The 22,268-nt window shown below is 46.9% G+C and overlaps 1 protein-coding gene across 4 annotated transcripts in view; it reads left to right on the forward strand.

The window, feature by feature from the left end:
- The window catches only part of ASAP1 (ArfGAP with SH3 domain, ankyrin repeat and PH domain 1), a 130,887-nt gene extending 115,419 nt beyond the window's left edge, over positions 1–15,468 (forward strand). For all 4 annotated transcript variants that reach the window (XM_077351494.1, XM_077351493.1, XM_077351495.1 and 1 more), the window contains 8 exons: positions 946–1,053; positions 3,688–3,919; positions 5,915–6,085; positions 8,378–8,444; positions 9,258–9,316; positions 9,948–10,675; positions 12,176–12,298; positions 13,875–15,468. In XM_077351494.1, the coding sequence (XP_077207609.1) occupies positions 946–1,053; positions 3,688–3,919; positions 5,915–6,085; positions 8,378–8,444; positions 9,258–9,316; positions 9,948–10,675; positions 12,176–12,298; positions 13,875–13,949 (1,563 nt within the window). In that variant the 3' untranslated portion in view covers positions 13,950–15,468. The remainder of the gene's footprint in view (positions 1–945; positions 1,054–3,687; positions 3,920–5,914; positions 6,086–8,377; positions 8,445–9,257; positions 9,317–9,947; positions 10,676–12,175; positions 12,299–13,874) is intronic.
- The last annotated feature ends 6,800 nt before the right edge of the window (positions 15,469–22,268 follow it).

The raw sequence follows: 22,268 nt of genomic DNA on the forward strand, positions 1-22,268 counted from the left end.
ATTGTGCTGTGTCAACAACGGCAATGGCAGTAGGGAAAGCTCTCAAGCCCATCCCCACATAGAAAACATGTTAGGTTATGGTTGTGGAATTAAGGTGATGTAGATAGCTAGTAGAGCCTCTTGTGGCGCAGAGTAGTAAGGCAGCAGATATGCAGTCTGAAACTCTGCCCATGAGGCTGGGAGTTCAATCCCAGCAGCCGGCTCAAGGTTGACTCAGCCTTCCATCCTTCTGAGGTCGGTAAAATGAGTACCCAGCTTGCTGGGGGGTAAACGGTAATGACTGGGGAAGGCACTGTCAAACCACCCCGTATTGAGTCTGCCATGAAAACGCTAGAGGGCGTCACCCCAAGGGTCAGACATGACTCGGTGCTTGCACAGGGGATACCTTTACCTTTAGATAGCTAGTCTGCAGGGCAATTCAGCATAGGTTCTGTATTCCTGCACTATTCCCAAGGGCCCCCTCACCCCTCCCAGCTGAATTTCAGGAAGCAAAGCAGGCTGTGATAGGAAGGGGGAGGCAGGAAGGCTTCATGCCATCAGTGCAGCTCTGCTCCCAGCGCTTAGGATTCAGACTGGTATATCTAGCCCCTTAAACACATAATTCTGAACCTTCATTTGTAAAGGAGCATGAGGACCATTAGGTAGTGGCCACCTGCCATGTATTAGTTCCCTAGCAGTTTTGCAGCTCTTATAATACCCACCCCAGTGGTCTGCCAGCATAGAACCTTCCCAAAATGAGAAGCTAGCTTTCCATGCTCTTTAGAAGCTTTGGAGGTTGAGTTATGTTTCAGCGTAAGGTTCCTGATTTATTCATAGGATTACCTAGGTGGGACCTTCCAGGCCTCTTGTGTACAGCCAGGCGACCCATACATTCAATGTCGAAAAAAGAACGTAAGTTTTTCCTTGAAGATGCAAGATTCACATTTCCAAGTTATGTCTTTTCAGCTTTCTCAGGCCAAAGCCGGAAAGCTAAACCCACATATGCATGTAGAGTATGAGTGGAATCTCCGGCAGGAAGAAATTGATGAAAGTGATGATGACTTGGATGACAAGGTAAAGAGGAGCGCTGGGCGGCCGTTTTCCATTTCGGATTTGTAGTAGTGACTTGCCCCTGCAGAGCCTTCGTCTTTCCACCTCGATCTCTGAAGCTCAGGGAAGCGGCTCTCTTGCCCTAGAAGCGTAGCCCTGCATGCGGCTTGAGAAAGGAATCAGGCACGTCCTTCTTAGGGCCAAACTGGTTGGTACCGTGACTCTCGAGTCTGTCGTTGTTGTTTAACTTGTAAAATGGTTCTGGCCGGGAGTCCCATGAGGTGAGAGCCTCCTGCCCCTCCCCTCCCCATTTTCGAGAGCTGAAACATTGAAAGGGATTTTAAAAGTTTGTACAAGGCTCTAAACCAGCGCCATATGCCCACGGTGGACTCGGGGACACGGTATTGTCTAGTTTTCCTGTAGGATGTAATTAGAGCCAGTTTGGTGTAGTGGTTAGGAGTGTGTACTTCTGAACTGGCATGCCAGGTTTGATTCTGCGCTCCCCCACATGCAACCAGCTGGGTGACCTTGGGCTCGCCACAGCACTGATAAAGCTGTTCTGACCGAGCAGTGATATCAGGGCTCTCTCAGCCTCACCCACCTCACAGGGTGTCTGTTGTGGGGAGAGGAATGGGAAGGCGACTGTAAGCCGCTTTGAGCCTCCTTCCGGTAGGGAAAAGCGGCATATAAGAACCAACTCTTCTTCAGTAATCTCAGGGCTCTTTTACCCTCCCCTCCATCACAGGGTGTCTGTTGTGGGGAGAGGAAAGGGAAGGTGAATGTAAGCCGCTTTGAGCCTCCTTCGGGTAGGGAAAAGCGGCATATAAGAACCAACCCTTCTAATTAGCGATAGACGAGTGCCTCAATGCTTTGATAGACCTGAATGGCAGTAGGCCACACGCATGCACTTGGGGCTGTAAATGCCTGTGAGTAGAACAGATGATTAGTGCTAAGTGGCGGGATGGGGCTAATGGGGCACAAGAAGAACGTTTAAAAGCAGGGATGGATCGTTAAAAATGTAGGGATTGGATTTAAGGCATCAAAGCAGCTAGAGTCTTCAGAGCACCATCCTAAGAACTCGGGTTAAGCAGCTCCGTGTGCCTGATTGTGTCAAATGTTATTGTTTCTTAGTGTTTATACATCGGTGAGTCCTGTTCATGTTTTTGTTCCGGAGAGCCTTTCAGTAACGAAATGGAACGATGAGTCCCAGTGGCCCTTGGAAGTGTTTGTTTTGACGTGATGCCATGTTGCTGGATGGTTTTGTGGATTGTAAACAGCTATAGTGGCTGAGTTAAGTAGTACGGTGATGCGTCAATAAACTAAATGACGTGTCATCCGTCTTGAGCCCCTGTGAGAAAGGCGGACTCTAAATGAAGTCCAAATATCCATTCAGGGACCTCACGGAAATGGCGAGATCAAACGATAAATGGTATTAATTGACCAGGTGCTTCTTGAAGTCCTGCCGTTTGCAAACTGGCATGTACACTGAATAAGAACGAGCATGACATATTATTCAGATCTTCTGAATTTCGGCTGTTCCGTGGGCACCGACGCTTTTATAAATCACACACAAGGACAAATTTTGTAATTTTGTTTACTGGCAACTAATTGCTGGGCCCTCACCTGGCTAGCCGGATCTCATCAGATTTTGGAAGGTCAGCAGGCTTAGTCCTGGCTAGTCTATGGCTGGGAAACCACCAAGGTATATCAGGGTCACGTCACGGAGCCAACCTTTTAGAATTCAATCCATGTCTTTATAACTGTCCTTCTCAGATGTGGCAATGCCACTCTGTGCAGCTTCATAGCCTGGTCATCTCTACGCATCCGTCTCAGGAATTGGCATCCTAAGGGAATGACTCCACAATTAAGTGGAATCTTAACAAAATAGCACCAGTGCCATTTTTATTAAGAACTTTGGGGAGCACTTTGACAGGAGAATTATGGGGGGTGGGGGTGGTACTTAACCTCCACAGAACTCTTTACATATTTTGGACCATAGCTAGGAAAAGCTTTTTCTCTAACCTTTCTCCCGCAGCCTCAGACTTCATCCCCCACAAAGTGTGTTGTAGCTGAATACAGAAGGAAATTGTCTTTTGTGCCTTAAGGTGGCCTGCGACTGACAATACGCTGACCCATAGACTTCAGAATCTCCCCGATTCATTCTGCTGCTACTATCAGATTTGCACACGGATTGCAAAGCAATTTCCGCCATTGGACAACAAGGTTCTTGAGTACTCCAAAGGCATATGTATCAGTTTGGCATGTGCGTGAATACGATTTTCCAAATAGGACTGTTTCCTCTTTGAATAGCTGTGAGGAAACTACCAAGCTCAAGGGCAGAACGTTTTCTCTGAAAGAAGAGATTTTCATCACAAATTTCCCCTCCCCTTCTACTTGGGGAAGTCCTGTATAGCAGGGGTAGTCAAACCTGTGGTCCTCCAGATGCCCATGGACTACAATTCCCAGGAGCCCCTGCCAGCATTCGCTGGCAGGGGCTCGTGGGAATTGTAGTCCATGCACATCTGGAGGACCACAGGTTGACTACCCCTGCTATATAGGACGCAATCCCAAATTACTTATTAATGCTTGTCTCTGTTTCACTTGCTTTTTGTGGGCCCACATGGCACATGTTGATAACTGTGTTAAATCTTTCTACAGCCTAGTCCAATAAAGAAAGAACGGAGTCCAAGGCCACAGAGTTTTTGCCATTCTTCGAGCATTTGTTCCCAAGACAAAATGGCTCCTGCTGGCCACAGCACTCCAAAAGAGAAGCAGAGACTCTCCTATGGAGCATTTCCTAACCAGATTTTCATCACTACAACCATTGAAACAGCAACTTCTCCCACTGTGGCAGATACCCCTCCACTTCCTCCCAGAAATGCTGGCAAAGGTATGTTGCTCAGAATTTGTAAGCCTTTCTTGTTCCCTGCTATGATTCACTGTTCCCCCCCCCCTCCTCACTTCTATAAATGTTCTAAGTCTGAAATAACTGTCTTACATACCATACTGTAGGTTGGTGCTTTGTAAATTACTGTGGTGAAGAGATAAGAGCATCAGGAAGAGGCTTCAAAACGACTTCTCGGGCCATTAGCAAATATAAAAGAAAAATACAGCTTGAATGCCTTAGAAATAATCCTGCTTCTCCTCATCATCCTACCAGAATAGCTGCCCTGTCCTCAAAAAGGATTTGAGAGTGCTGTAAAAAAAAACTAAGCATTTGCTGCAGAATGTATATGGCCAAGGAAGCTCCTGGTATCTCACTAAGGGAGCTTTGGCTCTCGAAAGCTCATACCCTGGAAATTTTTCTGATCTCTACAGTGCTACTGGGTTGAAATATTGCTGTTGTACTGCAGACCGCCATAGCTGTCCCTGTAAAGCTCTGGTTCGGAGCCTATGGTTCTTCTCCAGCAAGGATCTTCTGCATTTCTATGATACTGTGGCTAGGTTTGGTGCAACCAAGCTCCCTGAAACACTGTGCCTTTCTGCACAGTCCGAATTTAAATCCATAAACAGGAGAAGGGGCGAAATGGCACCAAAGTAGGAGCAAGTAATATAAATCATAGTCCAGGATGTATGTGGTCGGGGTTTTGTGTGGTCGGGCTTTTGTTTTGCTTTTTCGAAATATTTTGGGTCTTTTGAGGGACACTACAGTCAAAAAGAGCCTCTTGTGGCGCAGGGTGGTAAGGCAGCAGAAATGCTGTCTGAAGCTGTCTGCCCATGAGGCTGGGAGTTCAATCCCAGCAACTGGCTCAAGGTCAACTCAGCCTTCCATCCTTCTGAGGTCAGTAAAATGAGTACCCAGCTTGCTGGGGGGTAAACGGTAATGACTGGGGAAGGCACTGGCAAACCACCCCGTATTGAGTCTGCCATGAAAACGCTGGAGGGCGTCACCCCAAGGGTCAGGCATGACCCGGTGCTTGCACAGGGGATACCTTTACCTTTTTACAGTCAAAAATCAAAATGCAAGCACGTTCAGTCCTAGCAATATTGCTTTGATATGTCAAAGAGTTGCCCTTAAGACATTCCATTGGGCCTAATTTGTATTCAACGTGAAGGGAATTGTGAACTATTTATTACAAAATATCTCCCGTTAGAGAGATGGGTGGCTGCACTCCTAAATAATGTTTTTTTTTTTAAATCAATGAAACCTGTAAATATGTAAGAAGTCAGCTCTTATGGGATTTGCTGGATCCGTTACACAGAAAGCCACCTCAGGCGATATTTCATTTCAATCGCCCTGTGTTCTATCGATAGTAACTTCCAGGATGCAGCGGTTCTGTCCCATGTAATTTTAAATGTGCAAGGATTAAGTAATTGCAGCTTCTTGCTGAGTCTAAGTACGAAGCTCTCATGCTTGCTTTCTCCCTGCATGCGTGTGTGCATGGTGTTCCAGGCACATAGCCAGAAAGGCATAAAGGTAAAGGTAAAGGTATCCCCTGTGCAAGCACCGAGTCATGTCTGACCCTTGGGGTGACGCCCTCTAGTGTTTTCATGGCAGACTCAATACGGGGTGGTTTGCCAGTGCCTTCCCCAGTCATTACCGTTTACCCCCCAGCAAGCTGGGTACTCATTTTACCGACCTCGGAAGGATGGAAGGCTGAGTCAACCTTAAGCCGGCTGCTGGGATTGAACTCCCAACCTCATGGGCAAAGTTTTCAAGCGGCTGCCTTACCACTCTGCGCCACAAGAGGCTCACAGAAAGGCATACTGTGTTGTTAATGTTGATTTTTTTTTTGCACCAAAAATTTGGAACTGCTTTTTTGTTTTTGTTTTCAGTGCTTTTCCATGTGTTACTGCAGCCTGATTTTTCCCCCCATTCCTTCCATGCTGCTTCAGTGTTAACTCTTCCTTGTGTTGGTAAGCAGCTGTTTATTTGGTTTTACAGGTGTGTCTGGCCCACCTTCGACTCTCCCTATAGGCACTCAAACTGCTAGCGGCAGCTCCACCCTGTCTAAGAAGAGGCCCCCTCCCCCACCCCCTGGACACAAAAGAACCCTCTCTGACCCGCCGAGTCCACTACCTCATGGACCCCAGAATAAGGGCCAAATTCTTGGGGGTGAGTTTTAAAACGCTTCAGAAAGAGAACATGGAGAGGTGTATAAATATATGTGTTTGTGTGTGTATAGATCGATATTGTTATGTAGATGAGATCTTGTTAGTGATTATATGTGTATATATGAATATAATGAATCGCCTGGGCTCAGTTCCAATTTTGCACCAGGAGTGTCGAGTATTCAGCACACAGGAAGCGAAAACAAGCAAGCAGATCTAAGCCACGGTTTTCCAAAACAGTTGAGAAAACCAGGGTTTGACTCTAAACCAGGGTTAGAATGGAAGATTAAATTGAATCACTTGCTGCTAATTATAAATTGCCCATTCTGACAAACCTGCTGGCTTTTTCTGTGCTAGTCCAAACCATTATAGTTCCATTTGTTTCTGCCAGTGGTAAGACCCAGAAGGAAATTGTGTCTCTGTGTAGCAGAATTTTGTTTAGTAGCAGAGCTTTGTTGAGTTTATTAAGAATTTTCTTTTGTATCAGAGAATAGGAAGTTCAGCCTGTCTGCATAGAGTTGTAAATCTTCACATGTACCTTCTTAAGGTTCAGCCAAGTCTGGAGAGAGCTGTAAATATTCACATGAACATTCTTGAGCAGCTCCTGATACATTTTTGAAGGTAGATGCAGGAGCACTGCTGTGTTAAGACCATTGTCCCTCCCTTACTGCATTATATGTCTCTGCTGAAAATGTCCCCGGTCCCGAGTTAAAGGGCAGGTTGTTGTAGAAGGCAGCAGAAGTTTTTTCTGTGCTTTTTACCAAAGTAATCTCTCGACTTCTGAAGGCCACCATGGATTAAATTCCTCAGGGAAAACCACGGGTGTGCAAAAAAAATAAATAAAGTATTTTTCAGGTCTATCAGCCCCCCAAAAAGTCAGTATTTTCAAATAATCCCAGATCCCAATACTGGCATGAGTAGAAAAGAAATTGTTGTATTATATGTGTGCCTGTTTCGCACACAGATGCCTCTGTTTGGAATGGAACAAACATTGAGGATGCTCTGGGTCTGCTGTTTTGGTATTTAAGCAGCTTGCAGCATCTCTCAGTTTTTATTACATGGCTTTTATTTTATTACCTTTTTGTACAGTGGCATTTTGCATAGTGGCACCCATCATGCTTTTTTTTTGCGCCTGAGGCCTAACTGTCGTGCCTGGTCCTCAGTGGTTGTGGGGAGCTCATTGAATTCCTTCCACAAAGGTTGGATTTACTGCTAATTGGCTTTGCCAACAGTATTTCTTGTGATCTGTAGATTCCCTGTTTTGTAGTCAAAGGAGGTGATACCAAAAAAAAAAATGCACACACAAAAATGGTGAAAGAGCATTGAGTATTTCCAAAAACTGACATCGTTGCTGACAGATTCAAATGGGTAGCCATGCTGGGTCTGAAGCAGCAGGAACATTTTTGCATCCCGCGACACTAAGACCAACAAAATTTAATTCTGGGTATAAGCTGTGCATGCGCACGAAAGCGTATGCCTTGAATAAGACGTGGCTGGTCTTAAAGGTGCCATTGGACTCAAACTTTGTTCTGAAATGTTGGCTGCTGTTGTTGCTCTGCTGAAGTAATACCTCAAGCATGTCTCCTTCCACTGTTTGGACACAATTTGGTGAACCAATTACTGGAATCTTTACAGAAATAGTGATTTCCGAATGCGGATTAAGTTATGATCTGCATTCGATCAGGAAGTTTACCTGTTTGGTGTAGTGGTTAGGAGTGCGGACTTCTAATCTGGCATGCCAGGTTCGATTCTGCGCTCCCCCACATGCAACCAGCTGGGTGACCTTGGGCTCGCCACGGCACTGATAAAACTGTTCTGACCGAGCAGTGATATCAGAGCTCTCTCAGCCTTACCCACCCACCTTACCTTACCCATCTGTTGTGGGGAGAGGAATGGGAAGGCGACTTATAAGCCGCTTTGAGCCTCCTTCGGGTAGGGAAAAGCGGCATATAAGAACCAACTCTTCTTCTTCTTTTGTTCAGTTTTTCTCACAGCGCCTTGACTCAGATACACGTGTGCATTACAAACCGTATTGATCCGTATTATTTTCTGCAGGAAAACTAAGAAGCTTTCAAGAATTATGTAGATATCTGATTTTAATCTGCAAATCAATCAAGTAAATAAAATAATTCTTCAGACAGATGCTCCACCGTTCACAGATCATAGGTTCCTCTTCTGATTTTACATTCTTATGCAAGGAAAAAAAATAAGTACATTTCAACTCAACTTCATTAAACGTATGGTGCAGTCTGTTACTTTTCGCATTTAAAATGAAAACTGTTTATTGTTTGTTTAGGTAACAGTGTGGTTCCAAAAGCATGCAAGGGAACAATCAAATTTGAAGGCATGTCTCAACAATCAGGGTAAGACTTTGTATTATTGCAAGATTATCAATCGGTATGTGACTAGAGACTTTCACTGGTCCATAAAAGAATTAGTCTGCATATATGTGATATAACTCATTTTTGTTTTTTAATTGTCTACATAATTCCATTAGTTTTTATAGGCTTTTGCTGGAGGCACTTGTTGAGTAATAGCAGATAATTGAAAGCTCACCGGTCTTTGCTGCACTGCCCTGTTCCCTCCCCAGCAATAGAAAAGAGCAAAAAGAACATTCAAAAGTCTAAAAAAATGTGTGGCAGGGGAGGGGCATTCAGGTGGAAAAGGCAAGAATCCAGGAGGGCCTTAAAGACCAACATGGTTTGTGGCAGGGGAAATGTTTTCTTGAGTCATCGCTCAGTGTTCCGCAAAAGTGAGCAACAACTCACAGAAGCTCAACCTGTGCCGCAAATTTTGTTAGTCTTTAAGGTGCTTCTGGACTCCTGCTCCTTTCTATGGCTCCAGCGCCATGTTTTGTGTTCTGAGTCCTTATGGTCACTTATACGGACAGTTCACGATACTCTCTTCCAGAGTGCTTGTACTAGCTGCTTTTCTAAATAATACACCTCCATGCAAATGTAGTTGACTACATCAACTGGGTAACTGTAATCCTGTGAGTAGGTCTATTAGTCTTATGTTTGAATACGTCAAGCAGACCGTCAGCATGACTATTAGGCATCTGATCTGTTCTGTGGATTGTATTATCACTGGTGAAGTTCACGAGTGGCGCTTTCAATATATGAAGCATCTGAGTATTTCGGGATCAAGTTGTAATCTTGTACATCTCTGTTCCTCAGCACCAGTACTGCTAAGACTGCACTGGGCCCAAGAGTTCTTCCTAAACTACCTCAAAAAGGTAAGGGCTGTTCAAAATGTGTCTCTTCTGTATATGCTTTAGAATTTGGTCTGGAAGAAGGAAAAGAGGTAAATAAGAACTCAAGGAACTTACTGCAATAGACTTGCCTGATGTGAGACAGATTGTTTTTCAACATTGCAACCTTAGAGGAAAACAGAAGGAGGGGGAGGAGGAGGGAGGAAGGAGGAAGGAGAAGAGTTAGTTCTTATATGCCACTTTTCTCTACCAGAAGGAGGCTCAAAGTGGCTTACATTCACCTTCCCATTCCTCTCCCCACAACAGACACATTGTGGGGTGGGTGAGGCTGAGAGAGCCCTGATATCACTGCTCAGTCAGAACACTTTTATCAGTGCCATATCGAGCCCAAGGTCACCCAGATGGTTGCATGTGGGGGAGCGCAGAATCGAACCAGGCATGCCAGATTAGAAGTCCGCACTCCTAACCACTACACCAAACTGGCTTTAACCATTATGATTGTTTTGTTATAAAATTGCTTGGTCGGACATAGGCCTTCCTTTCTGCTTCAGATGTATCTTAGATAATGTTGCGGGTAACTAGAAGCAACAGAAGGAGTACTTGGTATGATTTTCTTTCCCTTAAGGCTGACATTGAACTTTGCTTTCTGTTTCAGTGGCACTACGAAAAATAGAAACCGTTCACCTCCCTTCGGTCGACAAGCCATCTCATTTGGAGATCTTCCAGAAGTCCGCTTCGCTGTCTTTCGATATGGCACAGAAGCCCCAACCTGGAGACCTGCCCCCGAAGCCTCAGCCTCTGGAGCTCCCCCAGAAGCCTCAAACTGGAGAGTTACCCCCCAAACCGGGAGAATCACCCCAAAAGCCGCAGCCTCTGGAGCTCGGCCAGAAGCCTCAAATTGGAGAGCTCCCCCCCAAACCAGGAGAATTCCCCCAAAAGCCGCAGCCTCTGGAGTTCAGCCAGAAGCCTCAGATTGGAGAGTTACCCACCAAACCAGGAGAATTCCCCCAAAAGCCGCAGCCTCTGGAGCTCGCCCAGAAGCCTCAAATTGGAGAGCTCCCCCCCAAACCAGGAGAATTGCCCCCAAAACCTCAGCTAGTTGATCTGCCACCAAAACCACAATTATCCGACTTGCCTCCCAAGCCACAAATGAAGGATCTTCCTCCGAAACCTCAGCTGGGAGATGCTTTGGCTAGGGTTCAAGACGGAGAAGCCTCGCCAAAGCCCCAGCCCCTGGAGGTTAATCAGAAATCTCATTCTGTGGATCTCTCTGCAAAGGTGCAGTCCGGAGAGACCATCCAGAAGCAAGCGTCGGAGGACTCCAATGACCTAGCGCATGCCTTGCAAGAGACCCCAGTGCCATTCCCCAGGAAGTTCAGCACGGTAGGTAGAATTTTATTCTTGTTTTGCAGAAGGGCTTGCTGCTGCTGCCAACCTTTGTCTGGGGCATGTGCCATCCTGTAGGGGGGCTCTCTGGAAAATGTCCATTTATCTGTCTGTCCGTCCATCCATCCATCCATCCATCCATCTCAACTTATTGCCCGCCACTCTCATAATCGGCTCGTGGTGGGTGACAACAGTTCGTGTTAAAAGCCCCATTAAAACGCCATTAAAACCCTTCTGGGCATTCATCCAAAACAGAACAGACTCCTAAAACATTTAAAAACCATGGCGGTCAACAACCCCACTGAACAACCACCCCAAAAGTCTAGCACAGGAGTGGGAGGAGGGAGTGCAGATCACACGGTGGATGCTTCTGCTCTGAACCCTGGGGGGCCCATCAGATCTTCCTCGCCATGCCGGCCTCGACCATAGGCCTGGCGGAAGAGCTCCAGTTTGCAGGCCCTGCGGGATGCTGAAAGTACAGATTACAAAGCCAAAAGTTATCCAGCACAACAAAGATCTCTCTCTTTAAAATTATTGATCGCTCTCTGTGACCTTGGCAGCCCAGGCTAGCCTAATCTCATTGGATCTCAGAAACTAAGCAGGGTCAGCCCTGGCTAGTCTTCGGATGGGGGCCCTCCAAGGAATACCAGGGTCATGACACAGAGTCAGGCAACAGTGTAGTACTTAAGAGCAGCACCTTCTAAACTGGCGAGCTGGGCTTGATTCCCCACTTCTCTACAGGCAGCCAGCTGGGTGACCTTGAGCCATTCACAGCCCTGTTTTGGTTTTCTAAGGGGGGAAAGGCAAAATATGCAAGTTCTAAATAAACTCAAGTAAATAAATTCTTCCACAATTCAGCTGGGGGCAGGATTTATATAATAAAGCCAATGCCACAGAGTTAGGTTACTCTGAACTAGCAAATCTGATATGCTATATGCACAAGATTATGCTAAGGAATTGGGAGTGGCTGATAGAAAGAAGATTTGTGTGTGGGTGCATGAGTGTCTGAGAGACAGATCTTGTCCAGGTTCTTACACAAACTCGGAGGTTACACACTTGGCATTGTGTACTTGTGGCAGCAGCCGGCTGCCTCAAGCCCTGTGCTGCTTCTCAGAATAGCCGTTTTCTAAAAGTGTTTTCGGAAACCTGTAAAATTCTTTTCAGAGGTCTGAATGTCATAAGCTGTAGAAAGAACTGGTATATTTATTTTGTTAACAAAGGCTAACGGAAGCATTTTCCTAGGAAAAGATATTGTTTTAAACATTTCTAGGGGCGGGGGTACATTCTAAGCAAGGGCACCAACATCATGGTTTGTCCGTGATTTGGTAGTGTCAAACCTTACATAAACGGTAAATGTTTTTTCTATCCTTTAAAAAAAACACCTCTCTGGACTAAAGCAAGATATTTCTCTCTCTCTCTCTCTCTCTCTCTCTCTCTCTCTCTCTCTCTCTCTCTCTCTCTCTCTCTCTCTCTCTCTCTCTCTCTCTCTCTTTAAAGGGGAAGAACAGAGTTAAGAGAGTGAAGTCGATCTACGATTGCCAAGCGGACAATGACGATGAACTGACATTTGTTGAAGGAGAAATTATCATCGTGACTGGTGAAGAGGACCAAGAGTGGTGGGTAGGTACCGTTTTGAAAAAGTAAGGCGAATCTTCCATAAAGGGAGAATTGCCCAGGAGCCGCTGCTGAGGTGACGTATCTGTGTTACTTCCCAAGGAAGCATTGCTGCTTTGGGACATTCCCCATTTGCTAACTGTGTGCCACGTTTGGTTTGAGTTTTGCTGGCTCAAGATGGGTAGCTGGGCCAGTCTGTCTGTAGCGGCAGAAAAGAGCCAGAGTCCAGGAGCACCTGAAAGACTAACCAAATTGGGGGCAGGAGGTGAGCGTTCACGAGTCACTTCTTCAGATGACTCACAAAAGCTCCTTTCCTGCCTCAGATTTGGTTAGTCTTTAAGGCCCAACCGCTACCAGGGTCCCAATCCATACATGCACAGATTTATTCCAAACAAAACAATTTTCCTCAAAAGAGACAGCAATAATCCTGTGAGGCGTATTGTGAGGAAGTTATAAGAAAATTGGAAACTGCATTGGTGAGAAAAAGGCCGGAAAGCTGAGTGGAGGAATTTTTTCCCCATCATAACAATGCACCTGCTCATTCTTTGTGGGTAACAAGGGCTGACCTTACCCCATCTACTTGAAAGCCCTGATCTTGCCCCGTCTTTCTGTCCCCAAAACTCAAAAGTACAATTAAAGAGAACATAGTTTGTGTCCCTCAAGGATACCCAAGCTGTTGTTTCGATGTAATGTAAATTAAAGAGTTCAGAAGATGGAGGAGATTTGTCTTGGCATTAGTATGTGCAAAAAGGATCTAGGAGTCTTAGTAGAGCATACATTGAACATGAGTCAGCAGTGTGACTCAGTGGCTAAAAAGGCAAATGGGATTTTGGGCTGTATCAAACAGAATATCATGTCCAGATCATGGGAGGTGATGGTACCACTTTACTCTGCTCTGGTTCGGCCTCACTTGGAATACCGTGTTCAGTTTTGGGCACCCCAGTTGAAGATGGATGTAGACAAACTGGAGCGTGTCCAGAGGAGGGCAACGAAGATGGTGAGGGGTCTGGAGACCAAGACGTATGAGGAAACGTAGGGGGAGCTTGGCATGTTTATCCTGGAGAGGAGACAGCTGAGAGGGGATCTGATAGCCATCTTTAAGTATTTAAAAGGCTGCCATGTAGAGGATGGAGCAGAGTTATTTTCTCTTGCCCCAAAAGGACGAACCAGAACCAATGGAATGAAATTAATTTAAAGGAAATTCCGTCTAAACATCCAGAAGAAATTCCTGACAAAGCGGTTTCTCAGTGGAACAGGCTTCCTCGGGAGGTGGTGGGTTCTCCATCTTTGGATACTTTCAAACAGAGCCTGGATAGCCATCTGACAAAGAGGCTGATTCTGTGAAGGCTTAAGGTTACAGTGGTTACAGTGGCAGGTTACAGTGGATGAGTGAGAGGGTTGTGAGTGTCCTGCATAGTGCAGGGGGTTGGACTAGATGACCCATGAGGTCCCTTCCAACTCTATGATTCTGTGAATCTAAATACCTGAGCGTGTCTTTTGGGTAACCAGTCCAAGAATACGTGCTTCATCACTCCTCAGTGTCACCTCTCCCCACCACCCTATTGTCTTTTCTTCGTTGCAGATTGGTCACATTGAAGGGCAACCAGAGAGAAGAGGCGTCTTCCCGGTGTCCTTCGTCCACATTTTGTCCGATTAAGTAGGATCGGAAGCCGGAGCGTTGCAACTCCTTCCTCCAACGCGGGCTTTTAAAGCGTGAAGCGGACAGCTTCTGCCTCCCTGTAATTCTGTACATAATTATATATATATATATATGTGTGTGTATAGATATATTGTATATATGTATATAAACAGCTGTTACGGAACGTGAACTAATTCGTGGGTGACTTACCTTCTTCTTGTAAATAGAGTCACCGTGAGGTAAGTCATGGTAAGTCACCGTGTGGTGACTTACCCTCTTCTTGTAAATGGACAGCGTTCCTCTGCCTTTGCCAGTATTACAGTCGCCTTGGAACCTGGCATGCCCTTCCAGGCTTGTTCGAGTCCTCCTTGGCACCAAGCACTTACGTCTCCTGATCTGTTGGCATGGATGGACTGCCAGCTCTTTAAAATGTAGCCGGTCACATTCCGTTCCGTTTAACTGTACAGGAATCGTCATTCCAAGTAAACCAGTATTCTTAAGAAACGGAAAATGTTCTTTTAAACAAACTACTAGCGGAAAATTTAGTTTCAGTTTTCCGGATGACTTTCTTCAGCTCGTTCCCGGCTACCGATGTGCCCCATTTGCAGCTTGCGAAACCCGCTCCCTCTGTATTTGTTGAAAGCGTTCAATGTATGCATCCCCCAAAAGAGATACTCACTGACGCTACAGGTAAAGGGACAGGCATCTAAACCACCGATAAACCGACCCGACCAGCATCACCTTTGCAGTGTTAACCAGCATCAGTATTGTCAGACTCATGCTGTTTAGACAAAAACCCAAACTCCGATGAATTAGCATTCTACGTAGCTCACGAATGCAGGCGTGCTTCAGATGCATTAAAAGGAAAAACCTGATCCGGCTTTTATTGTCGGTCAAGTGTATTTTGGAACTCTTTCCGAATCTGCCGTCAGGGCAACCAGAGAAAGAGGGTCAATACGTGTAATATGATGTAGAGTCAAATGTCTATTATTTTGTAAGCTTTTTGAAGTAGTCTAAGATGAATTTTTTCTAAAAATAATAATAATAATAATAAAAAACAAGAGCTGATTATTCCGGGTGATTTGAGAGTCCGTAGGACAATTTTTAAAAAGTAAGTATGATATATAGGTTGAGTTTTAAGTACAGTATTATATTTGAACTTAAAAGAGCCACTATCTGCCATTTTGTACATGGCGTCTTAGGGAAGTCTGTTTTGGTTTTGGATTTTTGTTGTTGTTTTTTCCCCTCCCCCCGAAAAGGGAAGAATGTCCTGCAAAAGGTGTGTCTTTTTACTGTTGAACAGCAATGGCTATTTATTTTGTACGACCCCCCCCGTGCTTCAACATGCTAAGCAGGCAGCTCCGTTAGTCTCAAACTTAGTTAGAAACCAAAGTTTACTTTGAACGTCACAGCCCTACCAGTCCACATGTTTCCTCCCATGTGTTCCATGTGACCGTTTGAGTACTGTATATGTTAATTTCTACTTTTTTAATATTTAAAATTGCTTTTAAATAAATGTATTCTGTTGATCTCAAAACGATCTCAGTGTCTTTTATCAGCTAGAACAGGGGTAGTCAAACCGCGGCCCTCCAGATGTCCATGGACTACAATTCCCATGAGCCCCTGCCAGCAAATGCTGGTGGGGGCTCATGGGAATCGTAGTCCATGGACATCTGGAGGGCCGCAGTTTGACTACCCCTGAGCTAGAACCTGCTGTCGGGGGGGGGGGTAAGTCTTGTTGGCTTAAAATCCTAGATTCTGGGCGTTCCGTAGGCCAGGGAACTCCACAATGAAGGACAAGGCTACGAGAGATGCACAGGAGTTTAATCCGGTGAGGATAAAATGAAGTTCAATAGGGACAAATGTAAAGTTCTGCTTTTAGGCAGGAAAAACCAAATACACCAATATAAGATGGGGGAGACTTGTCTTGGCAGTAGCTTGTGTGAAAAGGATCTAGTAGTAGACCATACGTTGAACATGAGTCAGCAGTGTGACTCAGTGGCTAAAAAGGCAAATGGGATTTTGGGCTGTATCAAATGGAGTCTCGTGTCCAGATCACGGGAGGTGATGGTACCGCTTTACTCTGCTCTGGTTCGGCCTCACGTGGAGTCCTCTGTTCAGTTTTGGGCACCCCAGTTGAAGAGGGATGTAGAGAAACTGGAGCGTGTCCAGAGGAGGGCAACAAAGATGGTGAGGGGTTTGGAGACCAAGACGTATGAGGAAACGTAGGGGGAGCTTGGCATGTTTATCCTGGAGAGGAGACAGCTGAGAGGGGATCTGATAGCCATCTTTAAGTATTTAAAAGGCTGCCATATAGAAGATGGAGCAGAAATGTTCTCTCTTGCCCCAGAGGGGCAGACCAGAACCAATGGGATGAAATTAATTCAAAAGAAATTCCGTCTAAAGATCAGAAAGAAGTTCCTGACAGAGTGGTTTCTCAGTGGAACAGGCTTCCTCAGGAGGTGGTGGGTTCTCCATCTTTGGAAATTTTTAAACAGAGCCTGGATAGCCATCTGATGGAGAGGCTGATTCTGTAGAGGCTCAAGGGGGTGGCAGATTACAGAAGATGTGCAATTGGGATGTGCTGCATAGTGCATGGGGTTGGACTAGATGACCCAGGAGGTCCCTTCCAACCCTATGATTCTATGACTTTACGCACCTCTTTGTTTGTGCCCACCCAGTGTGGCTTCTCATGCTATACGAAGCTTAAAATGAGAGCCATTTCTATGGATATAACAGAGACCAAATGCTCACTAGGTGTCCCCAGATTCACGAACAGATATTTCTGTGTCCCTCCGATCCCACTCGGTTCAGCTGCACAAGGCTGCATCATCCAGAGATGAGCGTTATCTCCTGGGGTAGCCCAAGCGTGGTCCGTATGGAACACTGGTCTTGGTTGCTGGCCAGGAGACTCCACTTGAAAAGGGAGACGGTTCTTTCTATGGCCCCAATGGCTGTTCCAGTGATTCCTCCTAGTTTTTCTGTTGACTGGCAAACAATTGGCAGGAGCTATCAGGACTAAAAACTCTGAAAGAAAATGAGCTGGGGGTTTTGTACCTGAATGAGTCTCAAAGTGGCTTACAGTCACCTTCCCTTCCTCCCCCCCACAACAGACACCCTATGGGGCTGAGAGAGCTCTTAGAGAACCGTCATTGGCCCAAGATCATCCAGCTGACACCATGGGGCGGAGGAGTGATGAATCAAACCCGGTCCTCTCCTGATTAGAGGCCTCTGCTCTTAACCTCTAAAACAAGCTGGCTCTCAAGCTGAGAGAGCATGAATACAGTGTGTGTTACAGACAAACAGAATATAAGAGAAGCTGTGCTGGATCAGGCCAGTGGCTCATCCATCCAGCACTCTGTGTCACACAGTGGTAGGGATGCCAGCCTCTAGGTGGGACCTGGATCCCCTGGAATTACGGAGGTCAGTTCCCCTGGAGGAAATGGCTGCTGGGAAGGGGGTGGGGCTTAATCGCATTATACTAAACTGTGGTCTCTCCTTGCCCCAAATCCCACCCACTCCTGGCTCCACCCCGAACATCTCCAGGTATCCCCCAAACCAGAGCTGGCAACCCTAATGCATGCGGCCTTACATGTTAGAATTGTGTGCGTATAAAATGTCAAAACGGCATCTCTCTCTAAAAAGCCAGTGATGTTCCATGCAGCCGTGAGAGTCCATGTAGTGGAGTAGGCGACAGTGACTGACAAGTATTTGGGAGACCTGGGTTCAAATCTCCTGCAGGGTGACCTTAGGCCGGTTGCCTATTCTCAGCCTCCCCTGCCTCACTGGGTTGTGGCCAGGATAAAACGGAGGAGAGGAGAAAGATGTCCTTGGGGAGAAAGGCGAGGTACAGATGGGTTAACTAAATAATCCCCCGAGTGGTACTTGCATGTCAGGATGGCACATTCTCTGTGCCTTTCTTATCCTTTTTCAATTGCTGGGGCTATTCTGGTTTATGTAAAAGATAGTGTCTGTGAGCTCATCAGCATTCACATGACTTGAAATTTTTATGGGTATCCAGCGATGAGTTGTATGAGGTCCCTCATTCCCTCTCTGTCTTTCTCCTTCCTTCCTTCCTTCCTTCCTTCCTTCCTTCCTTCCTTCCTTCCTTCCTTCCTTCCTTCCTTCCTTCCTTCCTTCCCTCCCTCCCTCCCTCCCTCCCTCCCTCCCTCCCTCCCTCCCTCCTTCCTTCCTTCCTTCCTTCCTTCCTTCCCTCCCTCCCTCCCTCCCTCCCTCCCTCCTTCCTTCCTTCCTTCCTTCCTTCCCTCCCTCCCTCCCTCCCTCCCTCCCTCCTTCCTTCCTTCCTGCCTTCCTGCCTGCCTGCCTGCCTGCCTGCCTCTCTGTCCCTCCTTCTTTTCTTTCTGTCTCTGTCCCTCCTTTCCCTCCCTCCCTCTTTCTTTCTCCTTCCCGTCTTCCTTTCTTCCTCCCTCCCTCCTTCCTTTCTCTCCCACCACCTCCCTCCCCCTCCCTCCCTCCTTCTTTTCTTTCTCCCTCTGTCCTTTCTTTCCTTTCCTTTCCTTCCTTTCCTCTTCCTTCCTCTCTCCTTCCTTTCTCTCTCTTTCCCCCGTTTTATCTTTCCCCGGGCCTTCTAGGCAATGCACAAGCTGCTCTGCAGCAGCCAGCAACCCACTGGTAGCTTCCTCCCCCCCCCACACACACACACACACTCCCCCAAATGCAACTCCAGTCCTGTACGGCAGAGCAACCAACCAAAGGTGTCGCTGGAGAGTCTTAAATGCCACAACACTGATGATGCCTTTCCCAATTCCTCACCTTGCAAGAGCTTCCACAAATGCTCTACAAATGACTTCCATTCCTAAAGTGATGTGGAACGAGGCCGGAAAAAAGAAGGAGATGGGAGGGACAGTGGGCTGGCTCTGTGCCCGGCACACACCAACCCCACAGGTGCTTACGTGGAACAGAATCTCTTCCCACCCATGCCCGGGAATGCTTTTAAGATGCCAGGCGGTAATTAACGGAGTGCAAGCCTTTGCTGGCGTGCTAGGCCACTTAGCGCGGGCTGAGCCGGTGAGATTTCATTTGAATAAGCACCGATTATCCCCTCGTGTCCAAGCAGATGCCAGCTCAGAGGGGATCTAGCCTGGCCTTGTTGATGCAAACCGAGCACCTGTTCCGGGAAGTCCCATCCTGCTGTTCGGGCTCTCTGCTGAGCCTGGATCCAGCTGGACTCTGTCAAGAAAGTCAGGCTGCCTGTATTCGGGCTCTTGCGTGAGCATACCTTCTTGGGATCGGCTTGCAAACCTCCAGGTTGTGGCCGGAGATCTCCCACTATTAGAGAAAATGGTTGCTTTGGAAAGAAGACTCTAGGCCAGCCTTTCTTAACTTTTGTATCATTGAAAAAGGATGTAGACAAACTGGAGCGTGTCCAGAGGAGGGCAATAAAGATGCTGAGGGGTTTGGAGACCAAGACGTATGAGGAAAGGTTGGGGGAGCTGGGTCTGTGTGGCCTGGAGAGGAGACGACTGAGAGGGGATCTGATAACCATCTTCAACTATTTAAAAGGCTGCCACGTTCTCTCTTGCCCTGGAGGGACGGACCAGAACCAATGGGATGAAATTGATGCAAAAGAAATTCCGTCTAAACATCAGGAAGAAGTTCCTGACAGTGAGAGCGGTTTCTCAGTGGAACAAGCTTCCTCGGGAGGTGGTGGGTTCTCCATCTTTGGAAATTTTTAAACAGAGGCTGGATAGCCATCTGACGGAGAGGCTGATTCTGTGAAGGCTCAAGGGGGTGGCAGGTGACAGTGGATGAGCGAGAGGGTTGTGAGTGTCCTGCATAGTGCAGGGGGTTGGACTAGATGACCCAGGAGGTCCCTTCCAACTCTATGATTCTATGTAAAAAAAACCCTGCAGCATTGTTCAATTTTGCTTCGACAACACACACTTTAGACACATCACCCATCCGCCAGTTCTGCTCCACATTTCCGTGTCTCTGCAGAATCCTTGTCCTGATGACGCATTTCACATTACGATGTGCCCCCTGCGTGTGACTCTGCCCTACAGCAAATAAATCCACCCCCATTTTCAAAGGGGGATACGAGGGCTGGCTCACCTCACAGAGTGGCTGAAAACAAACACACACCAAAGAAAAAACGAGCCCAGACCAGGCAGGCCGCATGATCTGAACCTCGACATTCTCAGGGCTATTAATTCCAGAAGCCAGGGACATATTGTGCAATGCAATTTTAAAAAGAAATGATTTAGCAGAGCTAATGGGGCTTAAAACCGGGGCAGAGACAAGGGTGGGGGAGAACCAGGCAGTGGGGGCTTCGTCGCCGATAACAGAGACGCTTAAGAGGTTTATTGTCGAGCCGGTTACAAGCTTATGGTATGGAGACAGAAAAGGTCCAGAATTCCTAGTGAAAGTTATTGCACAGCAGATGCTCCCGGGCGGCAGTTCTCTCCGGGTTCCCCTCCTGGCCTCGATCCTTCATCTCTGCCTTCTCATTGCACAGAAATGAGGCCTTCCAGCTGCATGCCAGTTGGGGTGCTGGTGGTGAAGACTGTCGGATCAGGATCCGGAAGAGCCCGGTTCCAATCCCTGCTGGTGCCGTGGGTGTGTGCCGGGGGACCTTGGGCCAGGCACATTTTCTTATCCTGGCCGACCCCGCAGGGTTGTTGTGACGACTGAAAAGGAGGAGAGGAGAAAGACGCCGTAAGCCGCCAGGATCCCGTCGACGAGAAAGGCAGGGTGAGAAGGAATTAACGGAACAAAAGAATATTTCACGCTCAGGCTAGGAGCTAAAACTAGGGCTTATTTATTTACCGTCTGGTTGTCCCCAGTGGGGACCCATAGAGGCTTACATAGTTCTCCTTGTCTCCGTTCGATCCTCATGACGACAACCCTGTGAGGTAGGCCAGACTTCCACCAGGGACCTTGGCTCAGTGGCAGAGCCTCTGCTTGGCAGGCAGAAGGTCCCAGGTTCAATCTTCTATTCTGCTCAGGATGTGAGCGGCTCCACTTGGGTGTGTGTGTGGGGGGGTGTAATTGGGAGACACCCCTGGTATCCTCTGCTCCCCCTTCAGTAACTCAACCAAGCTTCACAAAATTGCTTTAAATGGAACTGCTCTATAATAACGAAGTATATTTCCTAAAGGGGAAGGAGATGATTATTCCAGATTCCAGAGCAATCTAATGGGGAGTGTTCTGTCGATTTGTGAGGCTAGTTTCCCTGCTGGAAGCTAGGGCAATGGCTCCCAGGTTTGATGCAGACAGACAATTCTCTTTTCCCATTAGTCAGCAAAAAAAATGCAGCGGAGGGGGGGGTATAAGAAAAAAACAGAATGTAAGGAGAGCCCTGCCAAATCAGACCAATAGCCCATCAAGTCCTACATCCCTTTTCACACAGTGGCCAACCAGTTCCTCTTGAGGGCCAACAACAGGACCCAGGGGCCAGATCCTTCCCTGATAAGAACATCAGGAGGGCCCTCCTGGATCAGACCAATAGTCTATCTAGTCCAGCCTCCTGCCTCACACAGGGGCCAACCAGTTCCTCTGGAGGGCCAATAACAGGGCACAGAGGCTGAGGCCTTCCCCTGATATTGCCTCCTGGCTCTGGAGGTGACTGCCTCTGAACATGGAGGTTCTTCTCAGTCACCATGGCTAGTAGCCATTGATAGACTTGTCTGCTACAGATCTATCTCATCCTCTTTTAAAATCGTAAAGGAATCTTTGATTTGCCATGTGTACATTAATTCCCGGGGCGTTAAATGTACAGCTTCTTAAAGAGCCACCCCCAAAATTCCTAGAGCTCTCTCTGAGGGCATCTGCTGAGGTAATTTAAATTTTAATGATGTGAACTTGTGAAATCCACACTTCCACACCATCAGCAACCTGCCTGGTAGCTTATTTTTATCTTCCCCAAGTGTGTTTTTTTTTAACTTGAAGACAGTTCTCCGTGTGTCTTGCTGAGTTTTTTACGATGAACAGAGGACCCAGCTATTTTATGGATGTGCCATGGTTTTATAACCCTTTCCTGATTTGTAGTTTTCTGAAGAGGGGCAGGAAGGTTTTGGGGATGGAGAATGCATGGCATCACACTGTACAACCATCTCGGGAATAACCGTATCTCAAAAAAGGCATTGACAAGTACAGTAGAGGGCCACCAGTTTAGGGGGACGCTGCTTTTTAACAACTTCTTCTTCTTCTTCTTCTTCTTCTTCTTCTTCTTCTTCTTCTTCTTCTTCTTCTTCTCCTCCTCCTCCTCCTCCTCCTCCTCCTCCTCCCCCTCTCTCAGCCTCTACCCACAAAGTCCCCAACGATTTCCCAACATGGAACCAGCAATCTTGTTTGTAGCCCAGTTCAAATATAGTTTCT

This window comes from Paroedura picta, chromosome 9, assembly GCF_049243985.1.
Source record: "Paroedura picta isolate Pp20150507F chromosome 9, Ppicta_v3.0, whole genome shotgun sequence".
Lineage (NCBI taxonomy): Eukaryota > Metazoa > Chordata > Lepidosauria > Squamata > Gekkonidae > Paroedura > Paroedura picta.